Source organism: Budorcas taxicolor, chromosome 2, assembly GCF_023091745.1.
Source record: "Budorcas taxicolor isolate Tak-1 chromosome 2, Takin1.1, whole genome shotgun sequence".
In the NCBI taxonomy this organism is placed as follows: Eukaryota; Metazoa; Chordata; class Mammalia; order Artiodactyla; family Bovidae; genus Budorcas; species Budorcas taxicolor.
The window spans coordinates 42760484-42782992 of record NC_068911.1 but is presented as its reverse complement, the minus strand read 5'-3'; the positions used below and the strand labels follow the sequence as shown (position 1 = coordinate 42782992).

The window sequence follows — 22509 nt, the reverse complement described above, 5'->3', positions numbered from 1 at the left end:
GCATGGGGAAGTGTGATATTCCTGGGTCCTTGTCCGTTTGTCACCTGCCAGTCACTCTGCACAAGGGGGACAGTGTGCGCACCTGGCCAAGGACCTCCAGGGAGGTGGACCTGACATGAATGCCCTGTTCTGGGAACTTGTGGGTGGGAGGCCTGGGGCCTGAAGGATGTCCTTCCACAGCACCCAGCCGGAAACCAGAAAGGAGGCGGCAGCTCTGGTTGAGTTAGTGGCAGCTAAAACGCTCCCGGTCTGTTTATTGGCCACGTGAGGTGGTCGTCAGAAGGCTAGTTAGAAGGCAATCTCGGCAACTAGTGTGATAAATGCCCGGAAGCACGAGGGGTTCAACAGCAGTGAACACAGCAAAGTGTGTGGGAAGCAGGGCTCCTGGGCAGAGTCCCGAGCTGCAGGCCTGGCTCCGGCCGCGGGCACACAGCCCCAGCGCCCGCCAGCTCAGTGGAGCTGAGCATCCAGCTCGTACTTCTCACAGAACTTGTCAGTGAAGGGGATGCAGGTGAGGAATTCACACCACTCGCAGCGGACAGGGTAGAAATAGAAGAGGACCACCAGGCCAGCCAGCAGGCCCAGGAAGACCAGCTGAAAGACGATGATCTGGCAGCGCTTGCGGTACAGGTCGAACTTGCCGAAGCTGACGTAGGGCAGGAAGACAAAGGAGAGGAAGAGGCCGCTGATGAAGCCTGAGATGTGGGCGAAGTTGTCGATCCAGGGCAGCAAGCCGAAGGTGAAGAGGAAGAGCACCACGGCCAGCAACTTGAAGAAGGCGCGCCAGGGCCGCGCCAGGATCTGCCAGCTCTGGAAGAGCTCCACGAAGAGGCAGGCCAGGATGCCGAACTGCGAGCCAGCTGGGCCCACCTGGGGGCGCAGGGGGCCCTGAGCCAGTGGCCGGGGCAGGCCGCCCGCCCGCCCCCCTCCCTTGGCCCAAGGTGGGTCAGGACAGGAGCCCCAGGCGGGACAGGGCACGGCAGGAACTCGGGTCTGCTGGACCCAGTTCATGCTGGGCCGCACATGGCAGGGGCAGCCTTACCTCTGCCCGGTATGGCAGGAAGATGGCACTAGCCAGGTTGCCAGTGACGCCGCTGAGCAGGTAGATGATGGCTATGCGATGCCAGCCCGCCAGCTTCTCCAGGTCTCGCAGGACTGTCATCTGGAAGCAGACGGACACCAGGCAGTGCAGGACCCTGTGGGGAGGGGGCACTCAGCAAGGAGCACCGACCAGCTAGTCCTGGGGTCCACCTCCCCCAGCCCCCGCAGCCCACGCGGTGTCACTTGCCCAGCGTGCAAGAAGAGGGACAGCCACAGGCGGTAGAACTGGTCAGGCACCTCGGGGTTGAGGAAGGGCAGCAGCCCGCACACGTCGTCCATGCAGTGCACCTGTGCAGAGTGGCCGTGAGCGCTCGCCACGGCGGCACGCGGAGGGCCCTCCCCCGGAGGCCTACCTGGGAGCAGAGTGTGGCCTCCTCGTGGAAGTAGCCCCTCATGAAGTCACAGTACTCCCGGGAGGTGATCTCACACCTGGAAGGCCAGGCCAGAGCTGGGAGGACGCCCAGGCTCAGGTTTCCGCCCCACTCGCCCACCTTCTTGGCCTGGATAGGTCCGGCCCCTTCCTCACCCCATGCCCCCCGGCATCCTGGGTCGTTTTGGACTGGATATGGGAGCAGGCCTCAGCCCCAGGGTGATGCTGTGTCCAGGACCGGGGCACCCCTACCTGCCCTTGGTGCCGATGCAGCAAGGCCGGCCCGTGATGACGCAGTCCATGTGAGGGTGGTTGGTGTGGTTCCCAGCACTGCTTTTGGTGCAGATCTGGGTCACAAATGGGGATGAGTTGGGTCAAGGTCACCCCTAACCTTGGGCCCCACACCATGCTTGGTTGGAGCAGAGATGGACAGGCTCCTAGGGTAGGAGACAGGCCCCGTTGGCCTCAAGCAGGTCACAAACGCTGGGCCTCAGGGCATCTGTCAAACTGGCATGATGTCATTTGACCTCTTAAGGCTCCGCCTGGTTCTACTTAGAGAGGGAGGCTGCAGTGGATGGGCCGGCTGGCTGAAGGCCAGGGCAGAGCATCTGAAAACGGGTGGTCCCTCAGGGGAGACCTCCGGCACCACTGATGGGCGAGGTGTGGATTTCTCCCCAACACAGTAAGGTGGTTCCCGAACAACCCCTCCACACCAGCTCACCGGCCACTTGGTGATGTCATCTGGCCACTCATGGGGGTCCTCAGAAGAAGGCTCATCACACACCCTGCACGAGCCCAGGGTGTGGTCAGACCTCACTCTGTGCCCTTGGCTTAGCACCCTCCCACCCTACTGGACAATAAGGAGAGCAATTATACCTCCCTCCACCCCCACTCCCAGGGGAGACATGGACGAACGGAGGTGGGGGGGGGCAGGCAGCGGGACTGACCTGGGATCCTGGTGGCAGACAGAGCCGTACCGCCTCTTTTGGCCAGCAAGGTCTGGGGCACTGGGATGCAGAGGCCACTTCACCCACACTGCCAGCGTGGACTGTGGGAGGACATGGGCTCAGCCCTGGTCAGAGCCCACCATCCCACTGTCTCCAGAAGGCCGGGATCAGAGACCCTGAGCTCCTCCCTCTGGCTCTACACACCCGCGTGCCCTGCAGCCCTTCCATGAATTTGCACTCAGGAAACTGCTCGAATGTTGGGAGATTGTTATGAGTTCAAGAGCATAGTTCCTATTAGGTTGAAAACAGAAACCACCCGTGCCCAAAATTAGGCAACTAGTACAAACTGGGAGCTCCACATAAGATGATAAAAACTTGGATGAAATTGTTTAAGATTTAGTGAGAAAAGTAAGGCAATACCACTTACAAAAACTTATGACAGGTGCCCAAAAACAAGATGGAAGTGGGAAGGCCACACCCAAATTAAGAACATGCAGAATTCCGTGGTGGTGCAGTGGTTAGGACTTGGTGCTTTCACTGCCAGGGCCTGGGTCGGATCCCCAGTCCAGAAACTAAGATCCCCAAGCCCTGCCGCTCGGCCATTAAAAAATAAAATAAAATTAAGAACACACAGCCTGCAGGGGGAGCAGCCGGAGATGGAGGGATGGGACAGAAGGAAAGACTGAGGCGAGGGGCCTGGCACAGACGGACTGCATCGTGTGCTGAGAACCAGGGGTTTAGCACAACTCAACCAGCTCTGCCTGAGTCCCACGGTGCAGACAAGGGTGCGAGCTGAGCTGCGGGGGGGCACTCACCGAGCACTCCTCCTCCGAGGTCTGCACGCAGCCTGACCGGTCGTTACGCACGCAGCAGGCCGAGTGCTTCTCGCGCTCGCGCGCAGCATGGATGAAACTATGCACCTGCGGGTCCTGGCGCATGCACGGCGAGAACTTGGCACCCAGGTGAATGAGGGCCTCCTGCGGGGAGGACGATGCGCAGCTGCGGCTGGGCCTCTGGGAGCCCTCACCGGGCCCCGCCCCGCCCCGCCCTCACCGGGCCCCGCCCCGCCCTGCCCTCACCGAGCTGGGCCCGATCCAGAAGTTCTCCTGCTGCACGTACTTGACATTCTCGTAGACCCCACGGTTGCGCAGTACCTGGGAGGTGGAGAGAAAGATAAGACAGAGCTCAGTCGCGCCTCCTCCTGTCAGAGTGGGCGGGAGGGAGCCCAGACTTCGTAGGGCGGGGCCAGGAGGGCACCCGGAGGGCGCCGGGACTCACCGAGTCTACGGTCTCGTGCTGTGAGAATCCCACGGGCGCCACGCCATAGATGCACACGGCTAGAATGGTGACGAGCGAGTGCACGAAGGTGAGCCAGTAGGTGAAGAAGGGCCTGCGGGGCAAAGCGTCAGCAGAGGCGCCATCCCCAACCTGAAGCGCCCGCGCCCACCTGGAGCCATGCCTGCCCTAAACCCCTCCCCTCGTGGCCTACCTGTGGTCGTCCATGTCCTCAATCTGGCGTTTGACATAGCTGTCGATTCGCTTGCGGTAAGTGCGGTTGGTTAGCCGGCCCACCATGCCCAGCCCGTACGGCCGCTTCTCCCTGGCAAACAACTTGCGCACCGGCATCGCGATGCGCTGGCCCCGCCGCTGCCCCGCCGTGCTCACCACCTCCTGCCGCAGCCGCACTTTGGGCTGCGGGGCCGCTGCGCCGCCCTCCTTCTGCTTGCGCCAGCCACGTTCCAGGGGTCTGGGGAGGGGAGCACTGTCACCACCAGCCCCAGAGCTCCCACACGCTGCAGTCCATCCCTGGCGGGGCCAGGACGACCCACCAAATCTGTTCTGCTCCCGTGTGTGACAGGCTGAAGTCAGCCCTGCAGAGCAGAAGCAGAGCGGCCCGAGCCACTCCCGGGATGGCAGGCAGGTGGGGTCAGACCTACATCTGTGAGTATTAACGACGCCACCTCCTCGTCCGCTGGATCCTCTCCAGGCTGTGGGCTCTGGGACCGCCATCCTCCTCCAGGGATGAGCAGCCCAATTTGAATGGTGCCCAGTCCTGGGGCCCCCAAACCTAGTCGCCAAGCTGGGCTCCCAGTCCATGAGATGACCTCCCCCCGGGGGTCCCCTTGGGCGTCATGCCTTGGAGCAGCTGCTCCTGACAGCCGGGGGGTGTTTCCCCCATGGAGCTCGCTGGGAGGCACTCACAGCATCAGGTGGCTGCGCTCCAGCTCGCTGCGGTCCAGGGCGCCGCCCGTGAGGTCCACCTGCTCTGGGGCTCTCTCCCAGTCTTTAAGCGCTGCCTCCGATGGGGACTCGAACACCTCGTCTGGGTAAGTGGACAGCTCCTCGTGGAGGACACCTTCCTGAGCAAACACGCGCAGTCAGCGTGGGAACCTTACTTAGGCAGAGGGGTCAGGGTGATGGCGCCAGGCTCCTACCCGGGCAAAGAAGGACGTGTCCAGCTCGTCAGGGAAGTCAGCGGTGTCCTCCTCCAGGAAGCTGGCAGGAGTGAAGCTTCGGCGCTGGGCGCGGCGTAACGTGCCATCCCTAACCGAGCGACCCTGCCAGCGAGGGAGTAAGCGCGCAGCTCCATGCAAACCGACTCGGCCCCAAACCCCACCTGGGCACCTGCACCCACCTTCACCAGCGCAGCGGCTGCCCGGAAGCTCATCTTGGCCACCGACTCGCGCTTGCGCCGCCGCGGGAGCCGGTTGAAACCGGAGCGGGAGCTGGAGAAGGAGCAGAGGGAGGCGGCACCCGGCGTGACGGGCGTGTGCGGGGCGCTCGGGCCGTCGGCGGCATCATCCGCCAAGCGGAAGGCCCGGCCCCGGGCCAGGGGGTCTACGATCTGGAAGAAGGGAGGAGATGCCGGAGTTGGGGCTGGTCTGGCCAAGGGGGCTCCTTCCCCACCCCAGACCCCACTGTGGAGAACACAGCTGCTGCTCAACCCCCCACCCAGCAGGCCCCTGGACAGCTGAATGGGTTCCGCCGCAGCCCAGTGCACCCAGGACCCCCTCTGCGCCTGCGTTTGTGTTACAGCGCTGTCCATCCCGCGATGCTCCTAGTCCAGACGCTGGCCAAGGCTCAGGCCCAGGTCCCTGTCTTCCCTCAGGAGCCCCTCATCCCAGAGAGCGTCTTAGGTGCCTTTACAGCAGCACCCAACCACCATCCGAATCCAGGAGCTCCCAGGGGCCACCTTTGCCTGGGCTGGCTGTGTCCCCGGCCCAGCCCAGAGGAGCTGAGTGAGGGGCCCAAGGGAGGGCGTACCTTCTGCATGCCCAGCTGGCACGGCCCCACATACAGAGGAGGCGGCGTCTCGGTGCTGGTCAGCGACACATTGTCCTGGCTAGGCAGGTCTAGCTCGCGGATGACCTGGGGCTTCAGCTTCCCGTAGCGTTGGCTGCAGTGGCGGATGCTCTTGCGCTGCCACTTCTGGGTGCTGTCACTGTCCTTGCTCACTCCAAACCAGTCGGCCGTGCCCCTGCCGGGGGAGGAGCTCAGCGAGGGTGCCCGGCTGTCCCCTCCCCCGGCCCGGGCCTCAGAGGTGTTCCCCCTCGGCATCCCTGCCGCAGGCCTCCAGACCCTCCAGGGGCCCAGGTGGACTGTGGCTGATCAAGGAGAGAAGAGGGTTCTGGCCCTGGCCACCCCTGCACAGTCAGCCAACTCCAAACTGCCACCAGAGACGGCAGGCCTGGGTGAAACAGGTGAGTGTTTCACACAAGCCCTCTCGCCATCCTTGAGGCGAGGATTTCTGGAGAGACACCGAGGCTGGACGGAGGTCAGAGTTCAGCCAGCCAGAACATGGCCACGAGCAGCAGCTGGGCCTGGCACACGGCAGAACCCAGGAAGCGGGTGCCGCAGCCCCGAGCAGGCTGCCCACAGCCCTCAGACATGCAAGCAGAAACGCTGCTGCGCCTGCCGTCAGGAGCCCCGGGGACACCAGCAACGCTGGCAGCTCCGGGGGCGCACAAGCCATGCTCACGCTCGCGGACGCCAGCACATGCCTGCCCTGGTACCTGAGCAGGGACCGAGAGAGACGGGCACTGCGGGAGGGCCCTGCAGGCAGCGGGGGGGCCAACGGAGGCAGAGTGTGGACGTGCCCAGAGCACACCCGGCGGCTGTCCGGGGCCAGAGCGTTGAGTGGGGAGACAGAGAGGAGAGAGAAGGTGCTGGGGGCAGAAAAAGGGGCAGGCGACGGCAGCCGGCCCCAGAGCAGGGGAGCGGGGATGCACGATCGAGAAGGCCCCTGCCCCACTCCCAGCCCTGCGGCCTGAAGGGACCCTGTGTACTGCCTCTGCCCCAGGGCCCCGCCCGCCCCGAGCAGCCAGGACAGCCCAGTACCTGCGGATAGTCTGTGTGATGGACATCTGGCGCTGTAGCGCCAGCCGCCGGGGCTCCTGGTGGGGCGAAGGGACGCGGGCGGGCTCGGCCGGCATGCTCACGCTCCGCAGGAATGCCTGGCGTCTCAAGGGCTGGGCAACGGGGTCCCGGTGAGGGCGCTGGACGGGCTGGACCCACAGCCCCCGCTGCCCAGGGCCTACCTGCAGGAAGCTGGGCTCCTCTGCTGCCGGGGGCACCACGGCCGGGATGTCCAGCTTCAGCCACGGCGGCTTCTTGTGCTGCAAGCTGCTGCTGCTGTCCCTTCGGGCCTCGCCCATGGTTCAGGCAGACTAGGCGGGCCTGGAGTTAGGACACAGCGCTTTAATACTGCCATGGGCCTGGGTTCAATCTCGGGTCAGGGAACAGGGATCCCAAAGCCACGCGGCACAGCCAAAACACAACACGGACAGGTCTCTGCGGGCCCCCAGGCCCAGGCCCGGGAGGAGGGAGAGTCAGTGATAATCAGAAGAGATGGCCCCAGCACAGCTCAGCACCCACGGGCTCACTGCCTGTCTCCGCTGTCTAAAGACACCACCGGGCACACACTGGGTCCCCAGACGACAGACATTCGGGTGACAACAGTTCAGGACCCCCCATGAGCCACTCACAGGTGCTCAGGACTCACTGGTGGAGAAAAGAGGAATCCAAAACGGAGTTCCTGCACGGCTAGGGCTTGGAGTCCAGGCAGACAGGAAGCCCGCACGGACATACACTGAGCCAAAGGTTGCAAAGTGTGACGGGGATAAAGCAGCATGTGGCATCTGCCTGCCTGTGAGGGCTGTGACAGAGAGCCTTTTACCTGGTATAAAAGGAAGCCTTACGTCAGAGTGAAGACTCTCAGCTGATCCAGAGAGCACGGCCACGGGCAGGCTGCTCCCCACACAGGGGATGGCCAGGGCAGAAGCGCGAGGAAGCGCGAGGGCTGAGAAGCCAGCCTGGTCTGTACATGGGGTGAATCCAAGGGTGGACTTCAGTCTCCCAGCCACCACAACAGCTGCTCCAGAGACAAAGGGCCCACTACGTCCATGACAGGGTGCAGGGGCCCTCCCTCTCTCTGAGGCGGGACCACCTGGTTTCCCAGAGGCCGAGGGTTCCTACAGCCAAGTGCTTGCCTGCGTGCCAAGCCGCTTTGGTGTCTCTTTGCGAGCCTGTGGGCTGTAAGGAGCCAGGTTCCTCTTTCCATGGGATTCTCCAGGCATACTGGAGTCGGTTGCTGTGCCCTCCTCCTGGGAATCTTCCCAACCCGGGGACTGAACCCACGCCTCTTAAATCTTTCATTGGCAGAGCGTCTCTTTACCACTAGCACCAGCTGGGAAGCCAAGGGACCTCCTGAAAACCACCTAGTGGAAGTGCTGCTGTCACCACCAGGGGGCGCCACATACCAAGAAACTTCAGCAAAGATGCTCCCTGGGGGCTCAAGACCATACAGAATCTGCCACAAGGCAGGAGGCCAGGGTTCGAACCCTGGATGGGAAGATCCCCTGGAGAAGGAAATGCTACCCACTTCAGTCTTCTTGCCTGGAGAATTTTTCTATGGATAGAGGAACCTGGCAGGGTACAGTCCACGGAGGTGCAAAGGATCAGACACGACTGAGCAGCTAACCCTTGCACTTGCACTTTGCTCAGCACCCTGAGCGCCTACGAACTACAAAACCAGTGGAGGTGACGGAACTCCAGCTGAGCTACTTCAGACCCTGAAAAATGATGCCGCTAAAGTGCTGCGCTCAATACACCAACACATTTGGAAAACTCAGCAGTGGCCAAGGACTGGAAAAGGTCAGTTTTCATTCCAATCCCAAAGAAAGGCAATGCCAAAGAATGCTCAAAGTGAAAGTCCCTCAGTCGTGTCCAACTCTTTGTGACCCCATGAACTATACAGTCCATGGAATTCTCTAGGCCAGAATACTGGAGTGGGTAGCCTTTCTCTTCTCCAGGAGATCTTCCCAACCCGGGAATCAAACCCAGGTCTTCCGCACTGCAGGCAGATGCTTTACCAGCTGGGCCACAAGGGAAGTCCAAGAACACTGGAGTGGGTAGTATTCTTCAAGCAATGGAAATACCAGACCACCTTACCTGCCTCCTGAGAAATCTGTATGCAGGTCAAGAAGCAACAGTTAGAACTGGACATGGAACAACGGACTGGTTCCAAATTGGGAAAGGAGTACGTCAAGGCTGTATATTGTCACCCTACTTATTTAACTTTAATGCCAAGCTGGATGAAGCACAAGCTGGAATCAAAACTGCCGGGAGAAATATCAATAACCTCAGACATGCAGATGACACCACCCTTAAGGGAGAAAGTGAAGAAGAACTAAAGAACCTCTTGATGAAAGTGAAAGAAGAGAGTGAAAAAGTTGGCTTAAAACTCAACATTCCGAAAACAAAGATCATGGCATTTGGTTCCATCACTTCATGGCAAATAGAAGGGGGAAACAATGGAAAGAGTGACAGACTTCATTTTTCTGGGCTCCAAAATCACTGCAGATGGTGACTGCAGCCATGAAATTAAAAGATGCTTGCTCCTTGGAAGAAAAGCTATGACAAACCTAGACAGCATATTAAAAAGCAGGCATTACCTTCCTGACAAAGATCCATCTAGTCAAGGCTATGGTTTTTCCAGTATCATGTATGGATGTGAGAGTTGGACCATAAAGCTGAGTGCCAAAGAATTGATGCTTTTGGACTGTGGTGCTGGAGAAGACTCTTGAGAGCCCCTTGGACTGCAGGGGGATCCAACCAGTCCATCCTAAACGAAATCAGTCCTGAATATTCATTGGAAGGACTGATGCTGAAGCTGAAACCCCATTACTTTTACCACCTGATGGAAAGAGCTGACTCATTAGAAAAGACCCTGATGCTAGGAAAGATTGAAGGCGGGAGGAGAAGGAGACGACAGAGGATGAGATGGTTGGATGGCATCACCAACTCAATGGACATGAGTTTGAGCAAGATCCAGGAGTTGGTGAAGGACAGGGAGGCCTGGCGTGCTGCAGTTCATGGGGTCGTAAAGAGTCGGACATGACTGAGCAACTGAACTGAACTGACCCTAAGCCCCATATCCCTTGGGCACAGGGGCAGGGCCCAGGACCCAGAGCTGAAGGCTTGATTTGGTCCACCCCAGCCTATCCATGGGACCATGAGGCAGCAGCCACATAAGCAGGGCTCCTTGGCACTTACTTCCCTCTTCCCGAAACAACACTTTTTGGGCAGGTCTGCTTCCCTGGCCCCAGAGAAGAACCACAGGGCCTGGAAACACTCTACACATGGACATCACCAGGTGGGAAACATCGAAATCAGACTGATTATGTTCTTTGCAGCCGAAGACAGAGAAGCTCTATACAGTCAGCAAAAACAAGACCTGGAGCTGACTGTGACTCAGATCATGAGCTCTTTATTGCAAAATTCAGGCTGAAATTAAAGAAAGCAGGGAAAACCACTAGGCCAGTCAAATATGACATAAATCAAATCCCTTATGATTATACAGTGGAAGTGACAAACAGATTCAAGGGATTATATCTGATAGACATACTGCCTGAAGAACTATGGACAGAGGTTCGTAACACTGTACAGAAGGCTGTAATCAAAACCACCCAAAGAGAAAGAAATGCGTGAAGGCAAAGTGGTTGTCTGAGGAAAGTATATAGAAAAAATAGCTGAGAAAAGAGAAGTGAAAGGCAAGCAAGACAAGGAAAGACATACCCACCTGAATGCAGAGTTCCAAAGAACAGCAAGGAGAGATAAGAAAGCAATGCAAAAAAAAATAGAGGGTAACAATAGAATGGGAAAGACTAGAGATCACTTCAAGAAAATCGGAGCTATCAAGAGGACATTTCATGCAAGGATAGGCACAATAAAAGAGAGACATGATAAGGACATAACAGAAGACGAGATTAAGAAGAGGTGGCGAGAATACACAAAAGAACTATACAAAAAAAGGTCTTAGTGACCCAGAGAATCATGATGGTGTGGTCACTCACATATAGCCAGACATCTTAGAATGTAAAGTAAGTGGGCTTAAGGGAGCATCACTACCAACAAAGCTAGTGGAGGTGATAGAATTCCAGCTGAGCTATTTAAAATCCTCAAAGATGATGCTGTGAAAGTGCTGCACTCAATATGCCAGCAAATTTGGAAAACTCAGCAGTGGCCACAGGACCGGAAAAGGTCAGTTTTCATTCCAATCCCAAAGAAAGGCAATGCCGAAGAATGTTCAAATTACCATACAATTGGCTCATTTTGCAGGACAGCAAAGTAATATGCAAAATCCTTCAAGCTAGGTTTCAACAGTACGGGAACTTCCAGATGTACAAGACGGATTTTAAAAAGGCAGAGGAACCAGAAATCAAATTGCCAACACCCATTGGATCATAGAGAAAGCAAGGGAACTCCAGAAAAACATCTACTTCTGTTTCACTGACTACGCTAAAGCCTTTGTGTGGATCACAACAAACCGGAAAATTCTTAAGAGATGGGAATACCAGACCACCTTACCTGATTCCTGAGAAATCTGTATGCAGGTCAAGTGGCAACGGTTAGAACTGGGCATGGAACAACAGTCCGATTCAAAATTGGGAAAGAAGAACGTCAAGGTTGCATATTGTCACCCTGCTTATTTAACTTATATGCAGAGTATATTATGCGAAATGCTGGGCTGGATGAATCACAAGCTGGAATCAAGATTGCCAGGAGAAATATGAACAACCTCAGATATGCAGATGACATCACCCTTATGGCAGAATGTGAAGAGGAACTAAAGAGCCTCTTGATGAAGGTGAAAGACAAGAGTGAAAAAGCTGACTTAAAACTCGACATAAAAAAAAGTAAGATCATGGCATCCAGTCCCATCACTTCACGGCAAACAGAAGGGGGAAAAGTGGAAACAGTGACAGATTTTATTTTCTTGGGCTCCAAAATCACTGTGGACAGTGACTGCAGCTGCAAAATTAAAAGATGCTTGCTCACTGGAAGGAAAGCTATGACCATCCTAGACAGCATATTAAAAAGCAGAGACATCACTTTGCTGACAAAGGTCCGTCTAGTCAAAGCTATGGTTTTTCCAGTAGTCATGTATGGATGTGAGAGTTGGACCATAAAGAAGCTTGAGCACTAAAAAATTGATGCTTTTGAACTGTGGTGCTGGAGAAGACTCTTGAGAGCCCCTTGAACTACAAGGAGATCCAACCAGTCCATCCCAAAGGAAATCAGTCCTGAATATTCACTGGAAGGACAGATGCTGAAGCTGAAGCTCCAGTACTTTGGCCACCTGATGGGAAGAGCCGACTCACTGGAAAAGACCCTGATGCTGGGAAAGATTGAAGGTGGGAGGAGAAGTGGGTGGCAGAGGATGAGACGATTGGATGGCATCACTGACTCAATAGACATGAATTTGAGCAAACCCCGGGAGACAGTGAAGGATGGGGAGGCCTGGCGTGCTGCAGTCCATGAGGTCACAAAGAGTCGTGACTTAGCAACTCAGCAACAACAACAAACAGAGGGTCCTTGCACAAGGCCAAGGGGAGCAGGGGCGTTGTGGAGACTCACTTTCTCAGCCTCTCAAAGCACCCCAGACCCTGACAGATTCCGACCTGCGGGGCCTGCAGCTCACCCACCAAGGTCACGAGACACAGCCTCTACTTCCGAACCTCCCTCTCAACTGCCTGGCGAGATGCAGAGAGAAGACTTTACGCATAGCGAAACTGAGGCCTAGGAAGGGAGGCTGGCCTTCCCCAAGGTCACATATTCGTGGCACCATAACTAGAGACGCAGCTGCTACTGGCTCACTCTGCACAAACCAGGGAAGGGACCCTGCTTGGAGGCTCCACCAGCTCGCTATGGACCTGAAGGCAGGTCTGACATGACGGCGTCTTGACTGAGAACTGGGTCCCTCTGGGGTCTGAACCAGGAGACCAACTCTCAGCGTCCAACTCACACCACCACCCAGCCCAGACTTGCATGGCTGTGGCCAAGCAGGCCTCCCATCCTGGGAGGCAGCATCCTCGTCATCCACCAGCCCCCTCCACAGGTCAGGGAGACTGTGAGCTGCCCTGTGTGCAGGACCCTGGTCTCGAGCACCAGCGATGGAACCTCAGACAGTACTGGGCACGTTGGGAAGACAGAAGGAGCTCAGAAGCTACAGGGCTGGGACAACACTCTGGGTCACCTCCTTAGCCATGACTGGGCCAGGGCTGCCAGCTGGAGACCCAAGCAGTCAGACCCCTCAGATGATGCTGCACCCCTGGGGCCTTGTGGAGAGGGGCCAGAAAGGACGGGACCCCTTAGCATTTCAGGTGGAGGCCCCGGTACCATCAGCCTGGCCCTGCCACCCAACCCCATGGCTCACATGGCCTCATACGCTCCTGGTGAAGCTACTGCGAGGTCCGGATGGGAACCCGCAGGCAGGGTGCTGGGGACTACCCCTGCAGAAGCTTCTGCACACACACCCAGAACATCTAGATGCCACAAGATGGTCCTCCACTCAGGAGAGTCAGAAACCCCTGCCCGCCAATGGGCGCACACCACCACCCACACCTGTGACCCTCCAAGGCCCCTCCTCACAGCTGGCTCCCCCAGGACACACATTCTGCCCACGGGGTCACCCTGCCAGGGCCTGGATCCCCCGGGCTTGGTTGGGAACACATCCACACGTGTGCTGTCCAGTCCCGCCACACCAGGCCCACAATGTCTAGGGCAGGCCTGCTCCAGAGCCACGGCTCAGTGACCACTGGACATCTCAGAGTGTGGGCTAACAGGGAAGGGGGGTGATGGGAAATTCCTGAAGATGCCCCTTCACTGGGGCCTGGGAGGAGCTACCATATGACTGGGGAGGAGGTGGGAGGGGGCGGGGGGCACACAGAGGAGCCGGGCATCCCCTGCCCCCACCAGCCAGGGCCACCGGACACAGGAGCCTCTTACGAGGAAGGCTCCAGCTCCCTCCGGAACACACAGACCTCCGGGTGCCCACCCCCACCAGCACCCACCGCATCTGGGGCTGAGGCTGGATGGCGCTCCCAATGCCACACGGCTCCTTGCCCCCAGAGCCGCGGGTTCCCGGCCTGACCCTCCCTGTGTGACCAGTCTCCCCCGCCCCCGTCAACCCATGCCAAACTCTGGACCTCAAGCGGGTGGGGTTCACAGACAGGGTTGGGAGTGGCTCCACAGTGGGCCCCAAGGACGTGGGGGAAGGACGGGCCCAGGCCGGACAAAGAGTCTGGGCTAGAAGGGGGAACAGCGCCCGCCCAGAGGAGACAGTGGCTCAGTGTCTGGGTCTCCCCGGGCACACAGGGGGCTCTTGTTCCTAGACGGCCCCTTGGGGGGTCTCCCTACAGCAACCCCTTCCACTGCCCCCAGCACAGGGCGAGACCTCAGCCCAGCGAGGGCCTGCCTGCCACGGTCACGGCATCTGAGTCACTCCAGCGACACTCGCGGCCGCCCCCTCGGGCCCAGACCTACCAGGGACTCCCAGATAGGCCCAGGGAAGCGCGGGGAGGGACGGCGCTCAGGAGCGCGAGGCGACACTGGGGGTGCTGGGGGCCACCACAAGGGCCGCTGCAAGCAGGAAGCAGCAAGGCAGAGGGCTAGCGGGAGGGGGCAGGCCCCCAAGGAGCAGCCACGGCTGATCTGGCGATGACCCCCAGAGGGAGGGCCCGGGAAGTGGAAGACAGAGCGGGAGCCTGGCCTGAGACAGGGCCCTGACCCAGCTCCCTTCTGCCACCTGTAACCCTGAGCAAGCCTGAACCCTCCCCTCTGAAAACCGGAGACCACAGCAGAGCCTGGGACACACAGGTGCTCAAGAAGCAGCAGCTGATTCAGAAACGGCTCTGCCTGCCAGTACAGGAGACAACGGTTCGATCCCTGATCCGGGAAGACCACATGTGCCGTGGAGCAATTAAGTCCACGTGCCGCAGCTTCTGAAAAGCCCATGGTCCGCAAAAAGAGCAGGCACGGCAGTGAGAAGCTGGCGCACGTCACCGGGAGAGTGCCCCCGCTGGCCGCGATAGTGAAGAGCCCACGCGGCAACACAGTCAAAATTAAACAAACAAAAAGTATTTTTTTAAAAAACACGCTAGACCTAGAAAGAATATAATATTGTAAGTCATCTATGAAAGTGAAGTCGTGTCCAACTCTCTGCGACCCCATGGACTATACCCACTAAGTTCCTCCATCCATGGGATTTTCCAGGCAAGAGTTACTGCAGTGGGTTGCCATTTCCTTCTCCAAGGGATCTTCCCAACCCAGGGATCAAACCCTGGTCTCCCGCATTGCAAGCAGACGCTTTACCCTCTGAGCCACCAGGGAAGCCCTTAAGCCATCTGTACTTCAACTAAAAAAGAAAGACAGGAGCAGGCTGGTGATGCCTGCCGGCTGTGGGGAGCTCCCCGAGGAGGGCCCAAGAGCAGAGCCTATCAGAGCGTGGGGCGTGGGACCACCCAGGCAACACCCTTCAGAGGGGCTTGGTTTGGGAAAGTGTAGCCAAGCAGCAAGAGGAGATGGGGGAGAGGTTCCGGCCCACCCAGGCCTGGACAGGCCACAGCTGGGTTAAAGCTGGAGCCTTTGCTTCTGCACTGAGCCTGCCCCGCACACCTGGAGGACAACGCTGACCAGGGGCATCTGGAGGCCAAGTGGGTGGCCCGGCCTCAGGACCAGAACCACAAGCTTGGGGCCAACTCTGCCCCAGGGACCACCGGCCACCAAGGTCAGCTGCAGCAAATGGCCCCACCCCAGGATACCCGCCCCGATGTGACCCCAGGACACCCGCCCTGACGTGACCCCAGCTCACCTGCGCGTGGTCCCAGGAGGGGCCAGCTCCTCCTACCTCCCACTGTGAGCCCTGATCTTTGACCCTCAGTCTCCTGTTTGACCCAGAGTCTGATACCAGCCCCAGGTCTCCCTTGGGAGTTTTGACTCCGGTCCTCCACCACGTGCTGCTCTGGCAAAGCGGAAATGAGCTGGCTCCTCTGAGCGTCTTGACCTCGTCTGTTTCCAGCATCTTATTGGGAATGACCCTGGGCAGGCCCTCATGCTCCTCACCCCCCGCCAGTGACCTTCCACTTTTCTGTGGAAGATATGAGGTTCAGAAGGGAGCAGGCAGACCTGAGACCTGGCCCCTGGCTTGCTCGGTGCCCTATGCCATCCTTAGGAGGAAAACGGATCCCTGAGCCCCAGGCACCCACACCAGCTGTCACCCCAGATGAACCTGCAGGGCGCCAGCCAGAACTACAGGAGACTCCCTGCTTTAGAACACCCTGAAAGGACTGCCCTGCGAGGGTGATGCAGGAAAGGGGTGCGGCCCTATGACCGGGTGCTGCCCAAAGGCTCAGCGAACACAGATGGCCCAGGGGGTCACTGGCCACCAATTAAAGCCTATGACCCAGCTGGGGCTAACAGGGTGGAGGCACCCTGGGATCGGGAAGCACCAGGCTCAGAAAGGTCAGGGGACCCTTCTGTGACACAGCCAGCTCCAGGGTAGGGCAGGGACTTCGCTATAACAGGTTCTGGGTATGACAATCTGGGATCTAACTGGACCTCGGGAGTCAGGTTGCAAGCCCATCTCAAGCTGTGGAATGGAAAGACCCAAATCCCATCAACAGGCCTGGACAGAGGGCAGACGATCAGCCTGTCACCAGTCAGAGGCCCCAGAAGTGCTCCTGGCCAGCCCCACAGTGTGCTCCCTGTGCCCACACAGCCCCGGGCTCTGCAGCCCTGCCCAGGACACGGCAGCTGCGGGATCGCACCCTTGAGGCCACGGGACGGGACGCCTCGCCCCTGAACTCTACTCCTGGAGCAAGAAAGGCTTCAGCCAGCAGAAGCCTGGCACACCTGCCTCAAACCCAACTCTGGCTAGCCCCGCTGACCTGTCACAACCCCTGCAGAGGTCCTCTGCGTCCACCTTACAGATCAGGAAACTGAGGCTCAGAGAGGCCGGTCACCACCTGCGGTCACCCAGCCTCCAAGCAGTTCAAAGCCTTGGGCCATGTCTGCCCAGGAGCTGGGGAGGGGGCCATGGGCTCCCGGGGAGGGGCAGACCATCTGGGATCCTCAGGCTAGGGGAGCCAACAGCCCCTCTGAGACCCTCATGCCACCTGACCTCCACCCAGAGCATCTCAGCTCAGGGAGAAGGGAGCCACCCTCACACACCCAACCCAGAAAACAGGCAGCCGCTAAGGAATCCGATCCTTGGGCTGAAAGTAGATCCTGTCACAGACACTGAGGTGGGGGAACCGGAGCTAGGGAGGGGTGGGCAGGCAGAGGGAGCCCCTCATATCTGGGGAGACGAGCTACAGGAGGTGCCCTGAGCAACAGCTTGAGTCCAGAGACCCTGAGAGGGGCCTGGAAGGCAGGCACGACCTGAGTGATCCCTCTGAACCACGGGGGCCCCTGGACTATGCACCGCCAAGGGCAATGGTTTGCCGGCCAGCCCGCGAATGCAGTGCTCCAGGTCTGGGCCCTCGGTCAGCACTCTGGGGGAAGCCTGGGGCCCTGGCACCTTTCATCCAGGATCACCCTGCTACAAGCCCTACTGGTAGCCCCTGCTTTTCTCAAGGAAAAGGACACAGCTTGCCCTAAATAACCCGGTGGCAGGGGCTCGGCCTCAGGGAACCCTTGGGCCCCAGCCACCTGCTGGGTCGTCCAGCGTTGTCCCACCCTCTGGGTGGGGGCTAAGGGGGCTGGGGCTGGCCCCACCAGGGTGGGGAGAACCCAGCATCTACCTGGGCCAAACCTGAAAAGCTAGTTTCATCCCTGAATCTCATCTGCCAGGAAGTCCCCAGTGGGGGTTGGGGGACCTTTCCCAACACAGGGCTAGGGCCTCCAGATCCAGACCTTGCTCACCCGGATACACAGATACACACCCCCAAACTGCGCACCGGTGAGGAGAAACTGGTCAGGGACAGGTGGGCCCCCAGCAGGGCGAGCAGCCAGGCCCCCCAACCCAGGGTCCTGAGCACCTGGGATCCAGCCATCTCCCCAGCCAGGGGACGGCCTGCTTCCCAGCACGGGGTAGTGGCCACAGGCTCAGGCCCTGGCCTGGTCCTCTTGGCCACTGAGCACAAGGTAGGAAGAAGCCCGGCAGCTTCCCGCGTTGAGAGGCAGGATTGTGAAGCTGAAGGTGGGCCAGTCCCTCCCCAAACCCCAGGTTCACAGCTACTGCTATTGCGGAAGTCAGTCCCATCCCCAGGGAGGACGGCTGGGACAGCGACGATCCGGAGAAGTCCTACCCAGAAGTCCCACCCTCCGAGCTGGAGTTTCGACTTGAGACACCACCCACTGGTGGAGGCCGGGCAGGAGAGCGTAAAGGGCGGGGGGAGGGTACCGCTCAGAGGCGCCTGGGGACACCCGGACCCCGAGCCCTCCCGCTGCCCGGACCCTCAGCTGTCGGGCGGGGGCTGGAGCCGAGCTGTCCGGCCGGGTCAGGCCGCCGCCCGGACGCGCTAATCCGGCCACGGGCTATTTTTGCTGTCCGCCGAGTTAGGAATCCGGGGCTGGGCCGCCTCCTCCTTGCGCGGCTCGGGAAACTCCGGGAAGGAAAGTCCGGCAGTCTCGGGCGGAGTCTCGTCGAAGCCGGGACGCGGCCAGACTCCCGCCGCTCTGAGCCGCTCCGGCGGCGGAGGGCTGGGGACCGGCCCTGGCGCTGCGGGCGCCGTCTCGGGACCCACCCGGCCCGCGCCCCGCGTGCAGCCGCGCCCCGCATGCAGCCCCGCCCGGCTCGCTCACTCACCACTGCCGCCAGCGCCGGGGGTCCCGGGGGTCCTGAGGGCTGCGGGGAGGGGCTGCAGCCGCCGGCCCGAGGGCGCCCGCGCCGAGTCCCCGCCCGCCCGTCCGGCCCGCCCGTCTGCCCGGGAATGCCATGGAGCGAGGGGCGTGCGCGCCGGGGGCGGGCCCGGCTGAAGGGGGCGGCCGCGTGACTCAGGGCTCAGGAATGCGCGCGGCCCGGCCCGCCAGAGCCACCTCCTCCGGGAGGGCGGCGGGGACACCTCTGGCTGGGGGTCGAAAGCGCCTTGGTCGGGGCAGGAGGACCTGGTGGCCCAGCTGGACCGAATCTGATGGTCAGCCTCACCCGCTCCCGGACCCGAAGTGAGTCCTGACCGTAGCAGATGCTTTGACTTGGGCTTGCAGAGTGGAGAGTCTGGGAGACAGCCCTGCATCTACAGGGACCCAAAGCCCCAGCCTCCTCCAAGGCTGGGCTGCCAAGTCTCTCACTAAGTCCCTCGGAGCCTCACTGGCACACACATAGCCCTGCTTTCATGCACTGAAACACACGCTCTGCTTCTGTAACTCAGCTTGCCTCTTGGGTAGTCTGGATCACCTAGATCAGCTAGTTTTGGGGGAGATGGAAACGTACAACAATTCTAGGAACTAAAACATCTCACTCACTCTTGCCCCTGCTTTTGCAATTGTCTAGCCCCTGTAACCTTAACCATGCTTGTCTGCGTAAACGGCAGGCAGTCCCCCGCCCCCTCCCCATCCTGAGCGCCCAAAGTATCCAACAGACTACAGAACGCAGACCCGGAATTGGGACCCAGTAAAGGAACTGTACACCCAACAGTCGGGGCTCGGAGCTCGTGTGCAAACTCCTCTGGGCCCGCGGCGGAATAAACCCAAGTTCTCCAACCCTCCAAGTGTAGCTTGGTTTCTCAACCGCTAGTTTCTACGACATACCTGCTCACACTCGGGTTTGCCCCCAGATTCCTTCACCCACGCCTGTTTACACAGACTCCCATACCCACACCTATGCATACACAACTGTAACACTTCCATGCCCACTTGCACACTTACATACATGAACACAACCACTGATGCCTACTTACAGTCAGTTGCACTCAAACCAAAGGCAGGACAGGAGCAGTGACCTCCTCCGGGGCCCCGTGCTCCCCGCCCGCTGGAGCCTGGCTCCCCCAGCAGGTGCCCCCGGTCAGGTTGGAGCCCCACAGCAGAGGTGGCAGCACCCGCTGCGTGCCGAGGGCCCATCTCTGCCGCCCTGAGCTGGACACAAGGTAGCCCGCTGGCTGAGGCTGCTGCAGGGAGTCTGCCTGTGTCCCTCTCTCCTGACACAACCACCAGAGATAGACCCCGGAATGGGCCCAGCTAACCAGGAGCCACGGGTGGAGGAGGGGCACAGGCTTCCTCGGAAGCAAACCCGGAACCAGGGGTCCTAAAGACCCTCCCACTAGGTGAAGATTCCTGAGGCACACGGGGCCCAGCCCCTGCAGCTTCAGAGGCCCCGTGTGTCTTCAGGGGCCCTTTGCTGGCCTGGGACCAGGAGGCAGTGGTTCTCTCTGAACAGAGGAGCTGCCACGGTCAGGTCAGTAAGCTAAGCCCAGGGCATGGCTTCAGACAGTGCCCTGGTCCATGGCCACACAGAAAATAAAGTGGACAAGTTGGAGTTGGTCACTGGAGCCTGGCGAGGGACTGAACCCTCTGCCTGCCTGCCTGTCCACACTGCGGTGTGCCCGGTGTCGGCACACTCTGGGTCCTTTGTGAACTGGGGGACATCAACACAAGTCTCGGGTTGAGGGAGACAACGAAAGCTTCGGAGGGGCTACAGGAGGGTCATTCAGGGGGAGGGGGGTGCGACCCAAGAACCTTGGCTGCACCACCTCTCTGTCCGGACAAGGCTCCCAGCCAGAGACAGGACAGTCTCTCCATGCCTGGCATTCCCCACCCTGCCAGGAGTAAGCCTGCCCTGTCCACTTGAACGCCCAGCCTGGCTGCCAGGGCCGGAGCTGGTGGTGTCCTCTCTGGAGCCCAGCACCTGGGCTCACCTCCAGTGCTTGCCAAGGCCGGGCGTCCAGTCCGACAGGTCTCCCTTCAGAGGGTGCTGCAGGGCATCCAGAACCCCTCCGTGACCCAGACTCTCGCTCCCAGCGGCCAGGAGCTCGGCCCGAGCAGGCCCTCAGCCAGGCCTGGGGCAATCCCCAGTCCGTTCCGCCGCAGCACTCCCACCCCAGCCAGCACCACCTCAAGCCGTCCTCAGTGGGTGCGAGCTGCCTTCCCAGAGAGGGTGGCCCCCTCCTGCTTCCTCTAGGCTGCCTCCACGGGACCCTCTCTGTCCCCACGCCCGTGAGACCCCAAGCAGCCTCTGCAGCAGGCCCTTGCCCCTCACAGGTATGGCTGCCATGTCCACCTTGGCAGGCGAGCCCAAGAGTCCACAGGTTCTCAGCCCACTGGGCCTCCTGAGCAGGACCCTGACGTCAGAAGGACAGTGTGAGCAGAGGCCCGGACCCCGGCCACAGGGACACATGTGCCCAGCCTCACTGCCCTGTGCTCTGACGGAGGTGCTCCTGACACGGAGGCCCAGCTCCCAGTTCCTCTTTCATGTTTTCTGAGGCCCTGGAAGGAGGAATCCACTGCAGCCGCCTCAGATATGTGCAGGTGACGGGCCAGGCCTGTGTCTGGACCACTCCCTGCCTGTGGACAGCTCTAGGACTTGAGGGGGTGGGGGCCCGACCACTGAGAGGCACCCCTACCAGCCATTCGGGGTTAGCTCAGCACACCCACCTGAACTTTGGGGGCCTGCATGAGCTCAGGACCAGCCCCTGGCTATTTGGGGAAGAGGCAGCAGTGGGCCAGGCCAGCCAGGGGGTTGAAGTCACTGGCTATTTGAGGCAGCTGCCCCTCCCCACGTCTCAGGGCCGGGCAAGGGGGCCCTGAGCACCCGGCCCCCGGGGGGGCAGCATTGGCAGCACAGCCCCAGGAAGGGGCAACGCGGCTGGGGGCTGCCCGCGCTGCCCGAATGCCCCGGGCCCGTCGGCCACAGAGGCCCCCACCCGAGGTGGCCCCGCTGCAGCCTCAGGGACAGCGCGGCCCCTCTGGCAGCATTTGCTGCCCTGCACAGAGGCACAGAGAGAAGGCCCATGAGCAGTGTGCTGGGTGGCAGCTCGTGGAGCCATTGTCCTTTCAAGGCTCAGGGACCGCCATTCCCTCCAGGGCACAGGGCAGCTCCCCTGGGCACCAACCCCTTTCAGAGCACTGAGGGCTTCCACCAAGGAGCCTCTCCCAGCCCAGCAGGCAGGCACACTGGGGACAGAGAAGGCCCTAGTCCCATCCTCCCGCTGAGCACCCACTTCTCACCCCGGCCAGCCCGCCACCCGCCCCGTAGGCCACAGTGGGAACACGCAGCCCACCACCTCACCACTTCCTGTCTGCGGTGGAGCCTCAGACCACAAAGCAGGAAGTGGGGGGGGGGGCGGCAGAGGGGGGAGGGGGCAGAGGTTGTGCAAGGCCCTGCACTTGGGCTGAACATCTGGAGAAGGGGCTGCTGGCTCCAGCCCCGTCTCTTCCCTCTGGGCCTGCCCTCCAAACCTCTCTTAGTCTTCAAGTTGGGGATAAGACACCCTGAAGGAATGTGTGAGCTCCTGAGATTTCTACAAGGTCCACGCACCATTCGTGAAATTGAAATGAAAATGAATCCAAAACAGCAGCCACCGTGCCCCTGGCCCCCCCAGGGGGATGGGCCCAACTGGGGCCTCAGCTTGCCTCAGGGCAGGGGGAGGGAGGCTGGGCACACAGGAAGGCCGGAAAGGGGGGGCATTGTCCGGGCAGAAAGGATGCAGCGGGTGAGGAGGGAAGAAGGGTGGGAGTCACATCCAGGACTGCCTCACAAGTTCCCACTGACGACACACTGCCCACCCCCGGAAGGAAGCAGCCCTCAGTGCCACACACAGCTGGGCGGCTTCCAGCAGGCGCTGCAAGGCTGCCCCTCCCTCCACAGGAAGTCCC

At 60.2% G+C, this 22509-nt stretch overlaps 1 protein-coding gene across 7 annotated transcripts; it reads right to left on the bottom strand.

Annotated features, from left to right (window-relative positions):
- Positions 1-22: 22 nt before the first annotated feature.
- RHBDF1 (rhomboid 5 homolog 1) lies at positions 23-18638 on the bottom strand. Of its 7 annotated transcripts, none has more exons than XM_052658862.1 (20): positions 18509-18638; positions 7595-7735; positions 6957-7095; positions 6757-6887; positions 6432-6533; positions 5683-5896; positions 5054-5263; positions 4854-4976; positions 4621-4778; positions 3908-4165; positions 3697-3808; positions 3498-3572; positions 3234-3395; positions 2419-2519; positions 2193-2256; positions 1724-1818; positions 1455-1530; positions 1289-1389; positions 1043-1196; positions 23-870 (listed from the first exon to the last, which is right to left on the bottom strand). In XM_052658862.1, exons 3-20 carry the CDS (start codon positions 7071-7073, stop codon positions 451-453), a joined length of 2673 nt encoding a protein of 890 aa, XP_052514822.1. In that variant the 5' UTR covers positions 7074-7095; positions 7595-7735; positions 18509-18638; the 3' UTR covers positions 23-450. The 7 variants fall into 7 exon arrangements, with proteins under 7 accessions (XP_052514822.1, XP_052514814.1, XP_052514864.1 ...); XM_052658854.1 differs by having other exon boundaries at positions 7617-7735; XM_052658904.1 differs by lacking the exon at positions 4854-4976 and having other exon boundaries at positions 7617-7735.
- Between the last annotated feature and the right edge of the window lie 3871 nt (positions 18639-22509).

Coding starts and splice junctions, on each gene's coding strand:
- RHBDF1 (XM_052658862.1), bottom strand. CDS start 7,073: ATGGGCGAGGCCCGAAGGGACAGCAGCAGCAGCTTGCAGCACAAGAAG. Junction 2,520..3,233: donor CCTCGGAGGAGGAGTGCTCG/GTGAGTGCCCCC, acceptor GTCCTCCCACAG/TCCACGCTGGCAGTGTGGGT. Junction 1,531..1,723: donor TGCATCGGCACCAAGGGCAG/GTAGGGGTGCCC, acceptor CTGGCCTTCCAG/GTGTGAGATCACCTCCCGGG.